Source organism: Electrona antarctica, assembly GCF_951216825.1.
Source record: "Electrona antarctica genome assembly, chromosome: 4".
Lineage (NCBI taxonomy): Eukaryota > Metazoa > Chordata > Actinopteri > Myctophiformes > Myctophidae > Electrona > Electrona antarctica.
Genome location: NC_136809.1, coordinates 1,346,634 through 1,363,448, shown reverse-complemented (window position 1 = coordinate 1,363,448; position 16,815 = coordinate 1,346,634). Strand labels below are relative to the sequence as shown.

At 44.8% G+C, this 16,815-nt stretch overlaps 1 protein-coding gene across 1 annotated transcript in view; it reads right to left on the bottom strand.

Moving 5' to 3' along the window:
- The window catches only part of eml6 (EMAP like 6), a gene marked incomplete at its 5' end in the record, with an annotated part of 90,217 nt that overhangs the window by 48,060 nt on the left and 25,342 nt on the right, over nt 1–16,815 (bottom strand). Inside the window, 13 exons of the mRNA XM_079499293.1 lie at nt 2,363–2,530; nt 5,765–5,853; nt 6,519–6,650; nt 6,917–7,069; nt 7,822–7,963; nt 10,623–10,750; nt 11,118–11,229; nt 12,107–12,309; nt 13,404–13,504; nt 13,857–13,950; nt 15,352–15,457; nt 16,137–16,323; nt 16,610–16,710. Of these exons, the coding sequence (XP_079355419.1) occupies nt 2,363–2,530; nt 5,765–5,853; nt 6,519–6,650; nt 6,917–7,069; nt 7,822–7,963; nt 10,623–10,750; nt 11,118–11,229; nt 12,107–12,309; nt 13,404–13,504; nt 13,857–13,950; nt 15,352–15,457; nt 16,137–16,323; nt 16,610–16,710 (1,716 nt within the window). The remainder of the gene's footprint in view (nt 1–2,362; nt 2,531–5,764; nt 5,854–6,518; nt 6,651–6,916; nt 7,070–7,821; nt 7,964–10,622; nt 10,751–11,117; nt 11,230–12,106; nt 12,310–13,403; nt 13,505–13,856; nt 13,951–15,351; nt 15,458–16,136; nt 16,324–16,609; nt 16,711–16,815) is intronic.

Here is a 16,815-nt window from a genome sequence, read left to right as displayed (position 1 = left end):
TATAGAGTTATAGTGCAGTACCAGTCTTACCCTGTAGGGGTATATAGTTATAGTGCAGTACCAGTCTTACCCTGTAGGGGTATATAGTTATAGTGCAGTACCAGTCTTACCCTGTAGGGGTATATAGTTATAGTGCAGTACCAGTCTTACCCTGTAGGGGTATATAGTTATAGTGCAGTACCAGCCTTACCCTGTAGGGGTATATAGTTATAGTGCAGTACCAGTCTTACCCTGTAGGGGTATATAGTTATAGTGCAGTACCAGTCTTACCCTGTAGGGGTATAGAGTTATAGTGCAGTACCAGTCTTACCCTGTAGGGGTATATAGTTATAGTGCAGTACCAGTCTTACCCTGTAGGGGTATATAGTTATAGTGCAGTACCAGTCTTACCCTGTAGGGGTATATAGTTATAGTGCAGTACCAGTCTTACCCTGTAGGGTATATAGTTATAGTGCAGTACCAGCCTTACCCTGTAGGGGTATATAGTTATAGTGCAGTACCAGCCTTACCCTGTAGGGGTATATAGTTATAGTGCAGTACCAGTCTTACCCTGTAGGGGTATATAGTTATAGTGCAGTACCAGTCTTACCCTGTAGGGGTATATAGTTATAGTGCAGTACCAGCCTTACCCTGTAGGGGTATATAGTTATAGTGCAGTACCAGTCTTACCCTGTAGGGTATATAGTTATAGTGCAGTACCAGTCTTACCCTGTAGGGGTATATAGTTATAGTGCAGTACCAGTCTTACCCTGTAGGGGTATATAGTTATAGTGCAGTACCAGTCTTACCCTGTAGGGTATATAGTTATAGTGCAGTACCAGCCTTACCCTGTAGGGGTATATAGTTATAGTGCAGTACCAGCCTTACCCTGTAGGGGTATATAGTTATAGTGCAGTACCAGCCTTACCCTGTAGGGGTATATAGTTATAGTGCAGTACCAGCCTTACCCTGTAGGGGTATATAGTTATAGTGCAGTACCAGCCTTACCCTGTAGGGGTATATAGTTATAGTGCAGTACCAGCCTTACCCTGTAGGGGTATATAGTTATAGTGCAGTACCAGCCTTACCCTGTAGGGGTATATAGTTATAGTGCAGTACCAGCCTTACCCTGTAGGGGTATATAGTTATAGTGCAGTACCAGTCTTACCCTGTAGGGGTATATAGTTATAGTGCAGTACCAGTCTTACCCTGTAGGGGTATAGAGTTATAGTGCAGTACCAGTCTTACCCTGTAGGGGTATATAGTTATAGTGCAGTACCAGTCTTACCCTGTAGGGTATATAGTTATAGTGCAGTACCAGTCTTACCCTGTAGGGGTATATAGTTATAGTGCAGTACCAGTCTTACCCTGTAGGGGTATATAGTTATAGTGCAGTACCAGTCTTACCCTGTAGGGGTATATAGTTATAGTGCAGTACCAGTCTTACCCTGTAGGGGTATATAGTTATAGTGCAGTACCAGTCTTACCCTGTAGGGTATATAGTTATAGTGCAGTACCAGTCTTACCCTGTAGGGGTATATAGTTATAGTGCAGTACCAGTCTTACCCTGTAGGGGTATATAGTTATAGTGCAGTACCAGCCTTACCCTGTAGGGGTATATAGTTATAGTGCAGTACCAGTCTTACCCTGTAGGGTATATAGTTATAGTGCAGTACCAGTCTTACCCTGTAGGGGTATATAGTTATAGTGCAGTACCAGTCTTACCCTGTAGGGGTATATAGTTATAGTGCAGTACCAGTCTTACCCTGTAGGGGTATATAGTTATAGTGCAGTACCAGTCTTACCCTGTAGGGGTATATAGTTATAGTGCAGTACCAGTCTTACCCTGTAGGGGTATATAGTTATAGTGCAGTACCAGTCTTACCCTGTAGGGGTATATAGTTATAGTGCAGTACCAGCCTTACCCTGTAGGGGTATATAGTTATAGTGCAGTACCAGTCTTACCCTGTAGGGGTATATAGTTATAGTGCAGTACCAGCCTTACCCTGTAGGGGTATATAGTTATAGTGCAGTACCAGCCTTACCCTGTAGGGGTATATAGTTATAGTGCAGTACCAGTCTTACCCTGTAGGGGTATATAGTTATAGTGCAGTACCAGTCTTACCCTGTAGGGGTATAGAGTTATCCCATTTAGACCGAGGTCGAAATTAAAAAAAGGTTCGCTCTGAAATAATATATATTCAAAGATTTTTACGATTTTTCAAAAATAGCAGACCTACAAGCTCATAGCGTGCCACTCGGTGGCGCGCTATGAGCTTGTAGATCTGCTATTTTTCAATAGCTAAAGTACAACATAATGCTTAGTTAAAACACCAAAAGGGGTTCCCGTCCAGAATGGGTTATAGTGCAGTACCAGTCTTACCCTGCAGGGGTAGCTGAAGAGCTTGACGAAGCCGAAGTCGTCCCCGGTGGCCAGTAGCTTCCTGTCTCTCGTCAGAGAGGCGGAGTTAACGAAGCTGAGGGCGGGCCAGATGCCCTCACAGGTCGGGCCGAGGACCGAGGTCCAGGTGGCCCAGTCCACCTTCTCCAGCTGCACGGAGACGCGCACATGCACGCACACGCACACACACAGTTTATAGGGTCAGTATAAGTACTAATCAATTAATCTATGATAACCATTCCACTGGAGTATCTTTTTTCCATCGTTATCATTTACATAATTATTATTGTTTAGTGTTTCATTAGTGTTTAGTGTTTCATTAGTGTTTAGTGTTTCATTAGTGTTTAGTGTTTCATTAGTGTTTCATTAGTGTTTAGTGTTTCATTAGTGTTTAGTGTTTAACACGAGGCCTGCCGGGAACATAGGAATTTTAAAACGTAGAATCTTGTGGCCTGCCACAAACGGAAAAGCCGTTTTAACAGCGATGTATTCATTAATGCATGTTTTAATACGATCGTATCGAAATCTACTGTCCGTTAGCTTTGTTATGCTTCTGACACAATGGGCGCGGCCATTTTGAAAATGCGCGCGCATCCACTTGCATTGCCGGCTCTGTTTTCAGACGGCTTTATCTCACAGAAGCGACATTGCAGAGGACGCTTTGTCCCAGACAAGCGTTTTCAACGGCCTGTAGCAGGCGCTGTGATACTCGCGGTCCACTTGTTCCACCACCGACCGAGAGAACGAGCACCAGCTTCGTCAACACACACGGAATGGTTTCATAGTAAAATGCGATACGGATATTTGGCTCTTCAAAGTAAGTGTCACGCGTGATTAAACCATGGCAATACGCAATCGAGGGATTAATTAATGGCGGCAGGAATTGTTTCATTAGTGTTTCATTAGTGTTTAGTGTTTCATTAGTGTTTAGTGTTTAATTAGTGTTTCATTAGTGTTTAGTGTTTCATTAGTGTTTAGTGTTTCATTAGTGTTTCATTAGTGTTTAGTGTTTCATTAGTGTTTAGTGTTTCATTAGTGTTTCATTAGTGTTTAGTGTTTCATTAGTGTTTAGTGTTTAATTAGTGTTTAGTGTTTCATTAGTGTTTCATTAGTGTTTAGTGTTTCATTAGTGTTTAGTGTTTAATTAGTGTTTAGTGTTTCATTAGTGTTTCATTAGTGTTTAGTGTTTCATTAGTGTTTCATTAGTGTTTAGTGTTTCATTAGTGTTTCATTAGTGTTTAGTGTTTCATTAGTGTTTCATTAGTGTTTAGTGTTTCATTAGTGTTTAGTGTTTCATTAGTGTTTAGTGTTTCATTAGTGTTTCATTAGTGTTTAGTGTTTCATTACTGTTTAGTGTTTAATTAGTGTTTAGTGTTTCATTAGTGTTTCATTAGTGTTTAGTGTTTCATTAGTGTTTCATTAGTGTTTCATTAGTGTTTCATTAGTGTTTAGTGTTTCATTAGTGTTTAGTGTTTCATTAGTGTTTAGTGTTTCATTAGTGTTTAGTGTTTCATTAGTGTTTCATTAGTGTTTAGTGTTTCATTAGTGTTTCATTAGTGTTTAGTGTTTCATTAGTGTTTAGTGTTTCATTAGTGTTTAGTGTTTCATTAGTGTTTAGTGTTTCATTAGTGTTTCATTAGTGTTTAGTGTTTCATTAGTGTTTAGTGTTTCATTAGTGTTTAGTGTTTCATTAGTGTTTCATTAGTGTTTAGTGTTTCATTAGTGTTTAGTGTTTCATTAGTGTTTAGTGTTTCATTAGTGTTTAGTGTTTCATTAGTGTTTAGTGTTTCATTAGTATAAATCATTTACATAATTATTCTGGGCTAGTTCTCAGTTCTTCAAGTTGGAGCGACTTACAGGACGTTACGTCTCATTTGAGTGGCTGTCAGGTTTCTCTACATGTAGAACTAACTGTCTCAGCTGTTGGTGTCAGGTTTCTCTACATGTAGAACTAACTGTCTCAGCTGTCAGTGTCAGGTTTCTCTACATGTAGAACTAACTGTCTCAGTTGTTGGTGTCAGGTTTCTCTGCATGTAGAACTAACTGTCTCAGCTGTTGGTGTCAGGTTTCTCTACATGTAGAACTAACTGTCTCAGCTGTTGGTGTCAGGTTTCTCTACATGTAGAACTAACTGTCTCAGCTGTTGGTGTCAGGTTTCTCTACATGTAGTACTAACTGTCTCAGCTGTTGGTGTCAGGTTTCTCTACATGTAGAACTAACTGTCTCAGCTGTTGGTGTCAGGTTTCTCTACATGTAGAACTAACTGTCTCAGCTGTTGGTGTCAGGTTTCTCTACATGTAGAACTAACTGTCTCAGCTGTTGGTGTCAGGTTTCTCTACATGTAGAACTAACTGTCTCAGCTGTTGGTGTCAGGTTTCTCTACATGTAGAACTAACAGTCTCAGCTGTCGGTGTCAGGTTTCTCTACATGTAGAACTAACTGTCTCAGCTGTTGGTGTCAGGTTTCTCTACATGTAGAACTAACTGTCTCAGCTGTTGGTGTCAGGTTTCTCTACATGTAGAACTAACTGTCTCAGCTGTTGGTGTCAGGTTTCTCTACATGTAGAACTAACTGTCTCAGCTGTCGGTGTCAGGTTTCTCTACATGTAGAACTAACTGTCTCAGCTGTCGGTGCTGCACATGCGCCTCACATGCCTTTCATCTGCCGCGCAGAAAACCTTTTGACGACGCATGCGCGCTGGGCTGGCGCCCCAGCGGTTGTGTACATTTAGGTTAGTTATTTTCTCCTACAAACGAAGATTTTCACCAAGAAACTGTGAAGTGAGGGGCGCTATTATATATCAAAGTCTTTACTGTGAACATAGATATTCTGTGCATAGATGTGCCGCGCAATGGCAGAACCACACGCATACTGCCTACGCATGATGTTTGGGAAACCCGTTGATGTTTACATGGTTACCTCGGTAACCCTGATGATCTGCTTCCTGTGTTTACATGGTTACCTCGGTAACCCTGATGATCTGCTTCCTGTGTTTACATGGTTACCTCGGTAACCCTGATGATCTGCTTCCTGTGTTTACATGGTTACCTCGGTAACCCTGATGGTCTGCTTCCTGTTTACATGGCTACCTCGGTAACCCTGATGATCTGCTTCCTATGTTTACATGGTTACCTCGGTAACCCTGATGGTCTGCTTCCTGTTTACATGGTTACCTCGGTAACACTGATGATCTGCTTCCTGTGTTTACATGGTTACCTCGGTAACCCTGATGGTCTGCTTCCTGTTTACATGGTTACCTCGGTAACCCTGATGATCTGCTTCCTGTGTTTACATGGTTACCTCGGTAACGCTGATGGTCTGCTTCCTGTTTACATGGTTACCTCGGTAACCCTGATGATCTGCTTCCTGTGTTTACATGGTTACCTCGGTAACGCTGATGGTCTGCTTCCTGCCTCGCGGAGCCTCGAAGAACAGCTGCTCTCTGTTTCCTGTGTTGACCTGCAGCAGTTTACCTGGAAGACAGAAACAACCCATTTAGGCCCGACGTCGAAATTTAAAAAATGTCTTCTAAATCCTCCAGTTTTCTGAAATAAATGTTTTCACGATTTTTCAAAAATAGCAGACCACAAGCTCTGAGCTATGAGTTTGTAGATCTGCTATTTTTCAATAGCTAAAGTATAACAATGTTTAAAACACCAAAAGGGGTTCCCGCCCAAAATGGCTTAACACCCCGAACGCCCGGGGTGATTTAACCCATTCAATCAGAACGCCCAGCGATTTATAGCAGCGGAGCACATTTAGGCCTCACTCACACTGTTGCAACATGCATACATCTGTCTTGTGTCTTATCCGTGTTTAATGGCCGCCCCAATGCATTTCCAATGGAAGTCACATGGTCTGACAAAACCTTTTTGTTTGATGCGGGGGAGGGGGGCACAACACAGCCATCAAACAAAAATGTTTTGTCAAACCATGTGACTTCCATTGGAAATGCATTGGAGCGGCCATTAAACACGGACAAGACACAAGACACATGCGCACGCACGCGCGCGCACGCACGCACGCGCGCACGCGCACGCGCGCACGCGCACGCGCACGCACACACACACACACACACACACACACACACACACACACACACACACACACACACACACACACACACACACACACACACCTCTCTGGTCCCAGTCCAGGTGTGTGATGTAACTGGACGCTCCTCGGCACACGCCCACTCTCTTGCTGGTCAGAACGTTGTAGATGTCAACAAACGAGTCATGTGACCCCACCGCCAAGTACCGCCCCGTGTCTGAGAGAGAGAGAGAGAGAGAGAGAGAGAGAGAGATACATTCTGCACAATGAGTACTTTTACTTGTAGTACTTTAAGTACATTTTGATGCCGATACTTTTGTACTTTTACTCAAGTACTTTTTCAATTCCGTACTTTTACTTTTACTACGAAGTAGTTCAAAATTGCAGTATTGGTACTTTTACTTAAAAACAATTGAGTACTTTTTCCACCACTGGCGTTGGGTTACTACAGTAGACCACTAGTAGGGGGCAGCGTTGTGTTACCTTTAGAGAAGCTGATGTCGGAGATGAGCTCCCTCCGGTGGTGAAACGTGACCATGTCCTCCAGAGTGTCGGCGTTGACGACCAGGAAGGAGCCGTCGTTCAGACCCACCGCCAGAGCCTTACCGTCTGGGGAGAACGCACAGCACCGCCCCCCTGAGAGACACACACGCACACACACACACACACACGTTAACATGCTAACATGCTAACACGCTAACCCAAACCCACCACCAGGGCCTAAAGGTGTCCACACACCGGGCGCGAATCGGATACGAATTCGGATTTTTAGCGGCGTTTCTCCATTGGTTTTCCGAAAACCGGTGTGCAACCACCTTTACTACCTTTACACCTTACACGCACGCACGCGCGCACACGTGTGTGTGTGTGTGTGTGCGCGCGTGCGTGCGTTTACATGGCTGTCCTGTTGGAAACAGCAGTAAATCAAGCGGGGCGCAGCAGGTGCTCCGAGGGTTTGATTAGACAGCGGTCTGTTACAGAGTAGTCTGTTATAGAGCGGTCTGTTATAGAGCGGTCTGTTATAGAGCGGTCTGTTATAGAGCGGTCTGTTATAGAGCGGTCTGTTATAGAGCGGTTTGTTATAGAGCGGTTTGTTATAGAGCGGTTTGTTATAGAGCGGTCTGTTATAGAGCGGTCTGTTATAGAGCGGTCTGTTATAGAGCGGTCTGTTATAGAGCGGAGCAGCAGACTGCTGGGCGAGCACTGGCGCTTTGGCATGGGGGGTCAGATCAACATATGGAATGAATTCTGTACTGGCCATATATGGAGCGTGTCTTGAGTGGTCAGCTCCATATATGGAGATCTAAGGGTGTCAGAGTGTACAGGGCGGGCGGGCGGGCGGGCGGACGGACGGACGGACGGACGGACGGACGGACGGACGGACAGACCTTTCTTCAGTTTCCTGACCGCCACCATGCGGTGGTTGATTGACAGCTCCCAGATGCGTAGCGTCTTGTCGTCGCTCACCGTGGCGCAGACAGGAAGTAGAGGATGAGCCGCCAGACCCCACACCTCGCCCTCCATGTGACCCTGAACACACACACACACACACACACACACAGAGGATGAGCCGCCAGACCCCACACCTCGCCCTCCATGTGACCCTGAACAGACAGGAAGTAGAGGATGAGCCGCCAGACCCCACACCTCGCCCTCCATGTGACCCTGAACACACACACACACACACACAGCCACGTACGCACGCGCGCGCACGCACGCACACACGCACGCACGCACACACACAGCCACGCGCACGCACGCACACACGCACGCACGCACACACAGCCACGCGCACGCACGCACACACGCACGCACGCACACACACACAGCCACGCGCACGCACGCACACATGCACGCACGCACACACACACACACGCACGCACACGCACACACCTTCTGTTTATCTTCCTGAGCTGCAGTCAGTGCCCCCCCCCCACATGCAGAGCAGTGGAGTTAAGTGTTTCTACTGACAGTTCAGAGGTTCTTTCAGAAGCGCTTTTTGATACTTTCCATTGGTTCAATATGTTCATAACAACACACAGACGTAAATGGGGTTCAGTAGCATCCATTTATGAAAAAAAAATCAAAAACCTCAAAAATGGAGTTATGAGGTTTCCTCCCGACAGCAACGATATGCTTAGATGATTTCTGTTTATATTAGGATAAATGTGACTGTGAAGACGAAACAGAAGTGGGGAGGAGCCTTCACTTCCTCTTTATATTGTACTCATGATCAGAGCTTCCGTTGCTCCAGACTGTATGACGGAAGCATTTATATTTGACTCATGATCAGAGCTTCCGTTGCTCCAGACTGTACGACGGAAGCATTTATATTTTACTCATGATCAGAGCTTCCGTTGCTCCAGACTGTACGACGGAAGCATTTATATTTTACTCATGATCAGAGCTTCCGTTGCTCCAGACTGTACGACGGAAGCATTTATATTTGACTCATGATCAGAGCTTCCGTTGCTCCAGACTGTATGACGGAAGCATTTATATTTGACTCATGATCAGAGCTTCCGTTGCTCCAGACTGTATGACGGAAGCATTTATATTTTATTCATGATCAGAGCTTCCGTTGCTCCAGATTGTACGACGGAAGCATTTATATTTTACTCATGATCAGAGCTTCCGTTGCTCCAGACTGTATGACGGAAGCATTTATATGTTACTCATGATCAGAGCTTCCGTTGCTCCAGACTGTATGACGGAAGCATTTATATTTTACTCATGATCAGAGCTTCCGTTGCTCCAGACTGTATGACGGAATCATTTATATTATACTCATGATCAGAGCTTCCGTCGCTCCAGACTGTATGACGGAAGCATTTATATTTTACTCATGATCAGAGCTTCCGTCGCTCCAGACGTTATGACGGAAGCATTTATATTTTACTCATGATCAGAGCTTCCGTTGCTCCAGACTGTACGACGGAAGCATTTATATTTGACTCATGATCAGAGCTTCCGTTGCTCCAGACTGTACGACGGAAGCATTTATATTTTACTCGTTTCTCCAGACTGTACGACGGAAGCATTTATATTTGACTCATGATCAGAGCTTCTGTTGCTCCAGACTGTACGACGGAAGCATTTATATTTGACTCATGATCAGAGCTTCCGTTGCTCCAGACTGTACGACGGAAGCATTTATATTTTACTCATGATCAGAGCTTCCGTTGCTCCAGACTGTACGACGGAAGCATTTATATTTTACTCGTGATCAGAGCTTCCGTTGCTCCAGACTGTACGACGGAAGCATTTATATTTTACTCGTGATCAGAGCTTCCGTTGCTCCAGACTGTACGACGGAAGCATGTATATTTTACTCGTGATCAGAGCTTCCGTTGCTCCAGACTGTACGACGGAAGCATTTATATTTGACTCATGATCAGAGCTTCCGTTGCTCCAGACTGTACGACGGAAGCATTTATATGTTACTCATGATCAGAGCTTCCGTTGCTCCAGACTGTATGACGGAAGCATTTATATTTTACTCATGATCAGAGCTTCCGTTGCTCCAGACTGTATGACGGAAGCATTTATATTTTACTCATGATCAGAGCTTCCGTTGCTCCAGACTGTATGACGGAAGCATTTATATTTTACTCGTGATCAGAGCTTCCGTTGCTCCAGACTGTACGACGGAAGCATTTATATTTTACTCGTGATCAGAGCTTCCGTTGCTCCAGACTGTAGTCTCACGTCTGGTAACGTGGGACTACTATCAGCCTGACATCCTCCTGGTCTGAATAGACATTGAGATGTTCCTCCTGGTCTGAATACAGACATTGAGATGTTCCTCCTGGTCTGAATAGACATTGAGATGTTCCTCCTGGTCTGAATACACATTGAGATGTTCCTCCTGGTCTGGATAGACATTGAGATGTTCCACCTGGTCTGAATAGACATTGAGATGGTCCACCTGGTCTGAATATTTCATAAGGTCAATAGGTCAATAGGTCATACCTGGACCAATAGGTCAATAGGTCATAGCTGGACCAATAGCGTCATAAGGTCATAGTACCTGGACCAATAGGTCAATAGGTCATACCTGGACCAATAGCGTCATAAGGTCATAGTACCTGGACCAATAGGTCAATAGGTCAATAGGTCATACCTGGACCAATAGCGTCATAAGGTCATAGTACCTGGACCAATAGGTCAATAGGTCAATAGGTCATACCTGGACCAATAGCGTCATAGGTCCAGTCTTGTCTATCTCCAGTATTTCTCCGTTCTTGGTTCCCACCAGGATGTGACCGTGACCCAACGTGATCGCTCTGATGGACGGGTTGTCTTCTAGGAGGAGACCTGCACGCGCACACACACACACACACACACACACACACACACACACACACACACACACACACACACACACACACACACACACACACACACACACACACACACACAGAGAGAGAGAGAGACAGACCTTTAGATGGAGAGAGACACAAGATCAGGGGGTTCCCAACCTTTCTGTTGACACGGACAGTTAACACTAACACTAACACATTACAGTTCATTAACACTTTCAGGGCTTTAAATTAATATAGCCATCCTACCTAGGCTTTAGACTCTAAAGCCTAGGTAGGGTGGCTATATTAATTTAGAGGAACTAGACAGACAGACAGACAGACAGACAGACAGACAGACAGACAGACAGACAGACAGGTACCTTTGGAAGAGGGCGACAGGGCAGACCTCTTGATAGCGTAGGTCTTCAGACATCGGTCGAACGCGTCGTCCCAAAGCTCCACGATGCCGTCCTTACCGCCGGTCACAAACCCCTGAACATGAATGACACAATAATACTCCTTTAATAACCCCTGAACAGTTTTCTGAAAAAGCTATGTTTCTATGTCAGTCGTTCTACAAGCTACAAGCTCGTAGCGCCCCACTCAGTGGCGCGTTACAAGCTTGTATATCTGCTATTTTTCAATAGCTAAAGCATAACATAATGCTAACACCAAAAGTGGTTCCCGCCCAAAATAATAAACCCTGAACATGAATGAAACAATACTCCTTTAATAACCCCTGAACATGAATGAAACAATACTCCTTTAATAAACCCCTGAACATGAATGAAACAATACTCCTTTAATAAACCCCTGAACATGAATGAAACAATACTCCTTTAATAAACCCCTGAACATGAATGAAAAGTAAAACATGGATTTAAAAACATGTCCAAAATGAGTTAATAGCACAGCAAGACTCCAGACATACTATAGAATGTCTGACAAAAGTATCAAAGCTTAACTCAACACGTAAATATGAAATAAAAGCTTCAGTCAGTCATGTCAATAAAAGCTTAAACATAGCTGTGAGTTAGAAGAATAGAGCCAACTGTACCGTTTAAATGGTGTTCTCTCTGCTCAAGGTTTTAACTTGGAACGGATGGTCGCGGTGATTTATTTATTAATACCAGTATTAATATTATTGAAGGAACCACAGTTACAGCCCGGTCGGCTCCATCCAACTGAAGCTAAACATTCTGTGACTCGTTTGAAAGGTGAGGGAAAAACCACGAGAAATCTGTAACACCTTGTCTAGTGAATACATGGTGAAGAGTCCAGTAAGTTAATGAGTCAGTTAGTGAGTCAGTTAGTTAATGAATTAGTTATCTTATCCAGTGAGTGAGTCAGTTAGTGACTTTTGAGTTACCTTGTCCAGTGAACACATGGTGAAGACCGGTCCGTCGTGGGCCTTGATGCTCTTCACCAGCGTGGTGTCTCTCCAGACGTAAACGTCTCCGCTCACGGCGCCCGAGAACAGCAGCTCCTCCGAGCGCCCGAAGCACGCCGACATCATCGTCTCCTGTTTGCCCAGGTTCCCGAAAATACCGCGCTTGAACGTCAGGCCTCCACCTGGTAGAGAATAGAACTACAGATTAACAACGTCAGGCCTCCACCTGGTAGAGAATAGAACTACAGATTAAAGGCGTAGTGAAACGGAAATGGTGGACATTTTATTTTGAAGTTTCAGACGGTCTCAAGTTGAAACACCGCTATGAAGTTTCTGAACCAATCAGAGCGTCGCATCCCTTCAGGGGATGGGACGGTAGCTAGGGACGGGTAGCTATGCTACGCAGGACAGCGTGTGGAATCTGTGGATGTTTGTTTACAAATCTGATAGTCAGCCAGCTTTACCAGTTTACACTTAATGTGGCTTATTTCTACCCTATAATGTTTTCAGATACATTTTTAGCGTGATGATTAAGTTGAAACCGAGTAATACACTCTCTGGATGTTATCTTGAATGGGAATAAAAACGGAAGATGTCTGTAATCAGTAGCAGCTGTGCAGCCTGTGCTGGACGGATGCGGAGATATGGGGAATTAAACTGGTGAGCTTCATTTTTATTGGCTTTTATCGATGTTGGCCTCGACACGTCATCACGCAGCACGTTTTCGTTTTCAGGAAGTAATAATTTATGGACTTTTGATATAAAAACACACAAAAATGAGAATTTTCACATTTCTTTGGCATCCATTGTTAGGTATGCCCATATGATGACCATGGATATGGTCTAAAAGTGTGAAAAACGTATTTTTCATTTAACAACGTCAGGTTTCCACCTGGTAGAGAATAATACCACAGATTAAAAACGTCAACCCATGTAGACCTGAGGATGATTCTACAAACGTCTAAATCCTGACAGTTTTCTGAAAAAACCTCATGTCAGCGTTCTCAAACATTTTCATGTCAAGGACCCCCAACAATATATATAATTGGCTGCCGACCCCCCATCTGGGGCGCAACCCAGCACTCTTTAGCTAGTGGAGATGCAGTGTGTGTAACGTCATGGATTTCTAAACAAATTTGTTCAACGCAAAATACTGTGTTCAAGTTCAGGAGACTTCGGGGAAAAAAGCCTTTCTCCACATTTCAAACACGGTAAAAAGAGAAATAAGAAAAGATTAAAACTATTTCTAGGGTCGTATAAATATAAATATAAATACCCGAGTGCTGCCAGAACTTGATGTGTTTGATCCCAACAGTCACCAGTTTGTCCATTCTGAACGGGTTGGTCTTTATGACGAAGATCTTGTCCTTATGACCCCTGTACGCGCACGCACGCACGCATACGCACGCACACGCACGCACGCACGCACGCACACACACACGCACGCACGCACGCACGCACGCACGCACGCACGCACGCACGCACGCACGCACGCACGCGCACGCACACGCACACGCACGCACGCACGTACACGCACGCACGCACGCACACGCACACGCGCACGCGCACGCGCACGCTCACACACACACACACACATGAATTACGAGACACATTAATCGCCGACAGGGCCAATATAATGAAAATATAAATAATATAAAATTATCAAACAAACAATCAAACAATCCAAGGAATACATAGATGGTGAATTGATTGACAGGTGGGCGTGTACCTTGCTTTGGCCAGCTTCTCTCCTCTCTTCCAATCCCAGACCACGATGGAATGACCGTCGTCCAATCCCACGGACACCAGCGTCTTACCGTCCACTGAAAACAGAGCGGCACGCATATCATTAACATATCATTAACATATCATTAACCCATTTAGACCTGAGGACGATTCTACAAAATAATAATAATAATGTCTTCTAAATCCTGACAGTTTTCTGTTTCTGTGTCAGTGGTTCTCACAGGGTTAAACCCTATGATTCTGTATCAGTGGTTCTCAACCTTTTTCATGTCAAGGACCTCCAGAAATTGGCCGCCATATATGGTCATCTCCATATATGGAGATCACGACACTGACCTCATCTAACCCTGGATAGCCAGACATGGAGAAGACTGGATCATCACCTAGATCTGCATATATGGAGCCGGCCAGCAACTCTACATCTGACCTCAAACCTCAAACCCTTAGATCTCCATATATGGAGCTGACCTCTTCTGACATTATATATGTTGATCTGACCTCATCAAACCCTGTACAGTCAAGACACGCTCCATATATCATCATATTACATTTCCACCTTGTCAGATTGTAGCAGAAACCCTGGCAAATTCTGGAGTACCATTAAAACATAACCCAAAGTCAACCCTCATCGCTACCCAAACAGATCATCACAGACTCCACCACAGTATCAAACATAAATGATCTATGCAATGTTTTTAATAAGCACTTTAGCGCCGCAGAATTTGGACACACCACCTAGTAACCCAGTTGATTGTAAGAAAACTAACAGGAAAACGTCTGGTCCACCATTGTAAAATGGAAAGTCGCACCTCAACGACAGGAATTCCCAGGGCAAACATAGTTAACTTTGAACAGGATCTAATGGAAATCAACTGGGAAGGGGTAACTGGAGAGCCAGATTTAAACCACAGTGTGAATCATTTCACCTCAATCTTGGGCAATTTAATAAATAAATACACCAAAACGTGGAAAAGCAGGCCAAAGAAATATTCTCTCCCTTGGTTCAATAAAGAAATCCTCCAGCTTACTAAAAAGCGAGATCTTGCCCTTAAAAAGTCCCTAAAAACAAAAAACAATACTGACCACCTTCTCTTGACAGGCTTGAGGAACAAAGTGCTGTCTGAGCTAGCCGAACAAAGCAGCAGCTGGCTATGGATCAAGAGAAAGGACCCCAACTGGGCTGCAAAATTAACATGGAGGGGTAAAAGCTGAGGGGGGGGGGGGGGGGGGTACACCTGTCTCTGTTGAGGTGTCGTGGGCCTATCACCGAAACACCTATGAAGGAGGGTGCCCACCTGATGACCTCAGTGAAGCTTTTACCCCTCCCTACCCCACTCGATGCCAAGTTCTGATTATCTAAGCCTTCTAAGGGATTGTACTATCTAGTCCTATAAGCTCAACTAAGCAGAGGTCTTGTAACTCTAACCTGTGAACTCCAGAGGTCTTGTATATCTAAGCAGAGGTCTTGTAAATCTAACCTGTGAACTCCAGAGCACAGATTCCTCGTCCATGTTGTCCTCTCAACAGAGAGAGACACTTCAACGTCTGGATGTCCCACACATGGATGGCTGGATCCCTGCCAACCTGCACACACACACACACACACACACACACACACAGTACTGTAGTAGTATTGTAGTATCTAGTGTACTAGTACTAGGGCTTTCACTTCTAGTCATTTTTACTAGTTGCCTAGTTTACTAGTCGACTAGTTGCCTAGTTTACTAGTCGACTAGTAGCCTAGTTTACTAGTAGACTAGTTGCCTAGTTTACTAGTCGACTAGTAGCCTAGTTTACTAGTAGACTAGTTGCCTAGTTTACTAGTAGACTAGTTGCCTAGTTTACTAGTAGACTAGTTGCCTAGTTTACTAGTCGACTAGTTGCCTAGTTTACTAGTAGACTAGTTGCCTAGTTTACTAGTCGACTAGTAACCTAGTTTACTAGTAGACTAGTTGCCTAGTTTACTAGTCGACTAGTAGCCTAGTTTACTAGTCGACTAGTTGCCTAGTTTACTAGTAGACTAGTTGCCTAGTTTACTAGTCGACTAGTTGCCTAGTTTACTAGTAGACTAGTTGCCTAGTTTACTAGTCGACTAGTTGCCTAGTTTACTAGTAGACTAGTTGCCTAGTTTACTAGTCGACTAGTTGCCTAGTTTACTAGTAGACTAGTTGCCTAGTTTACTAGTCGACTAGTTGCCTAGTTTACTAGTCGACTAGTTGCCTAGTTTACTAGTCGACTAGTAGCTTAAAGCCCTAACTAGTACCTGTCCAGTAGCAGTGTAGTCTTTGACAGGATGTACGGTCAGTGACAGGATGTCGTCATCGTGTCCGAGGTAGAACCGCTGGCTGTGTGCCGTGCGGTTGTAGACGACCGCCACCGCGGCAACGTGGTAAACGACCTCTCCTGATTGGCTGTAGAACAGGTTGTTACGACAGTCACACCCACGGTACCTGGGGGCGCACACACACACACACACACACACACACACACACACACACACACACACACACACACACACACACACACACACACACACACACACACACACACACACACACACCCCCGCAGGCACACGCACACACACACACACACACACAGTAGAAAAGGTTGTTACGACAGTCACAAACGCGGTACCTGGGGTTGCGCGCGCACGCACGCACGCACGCACGCACGCACGCACGCACGCACGCACGCACGCACGCACGCACGCACACACACACACACAGCTATGGTTACCCGTGAACAAACTGCAGCCGTAGCCCCTCCTCTGGCGCTTTCTGCCGTTTTAGAGAGCCAATCAGCTTCTTCCTCAGCTGTGGGAGGTCCTCCTTGTACACCTGTAGGCCCCGCCCCCAACACGGGTCACATGATGAGAAACGAACCAATGGGAGGTTTTAATGTGATGTTCTGTAAGTTTAGTGCGTGCGTGCGTGCGTGCGTGC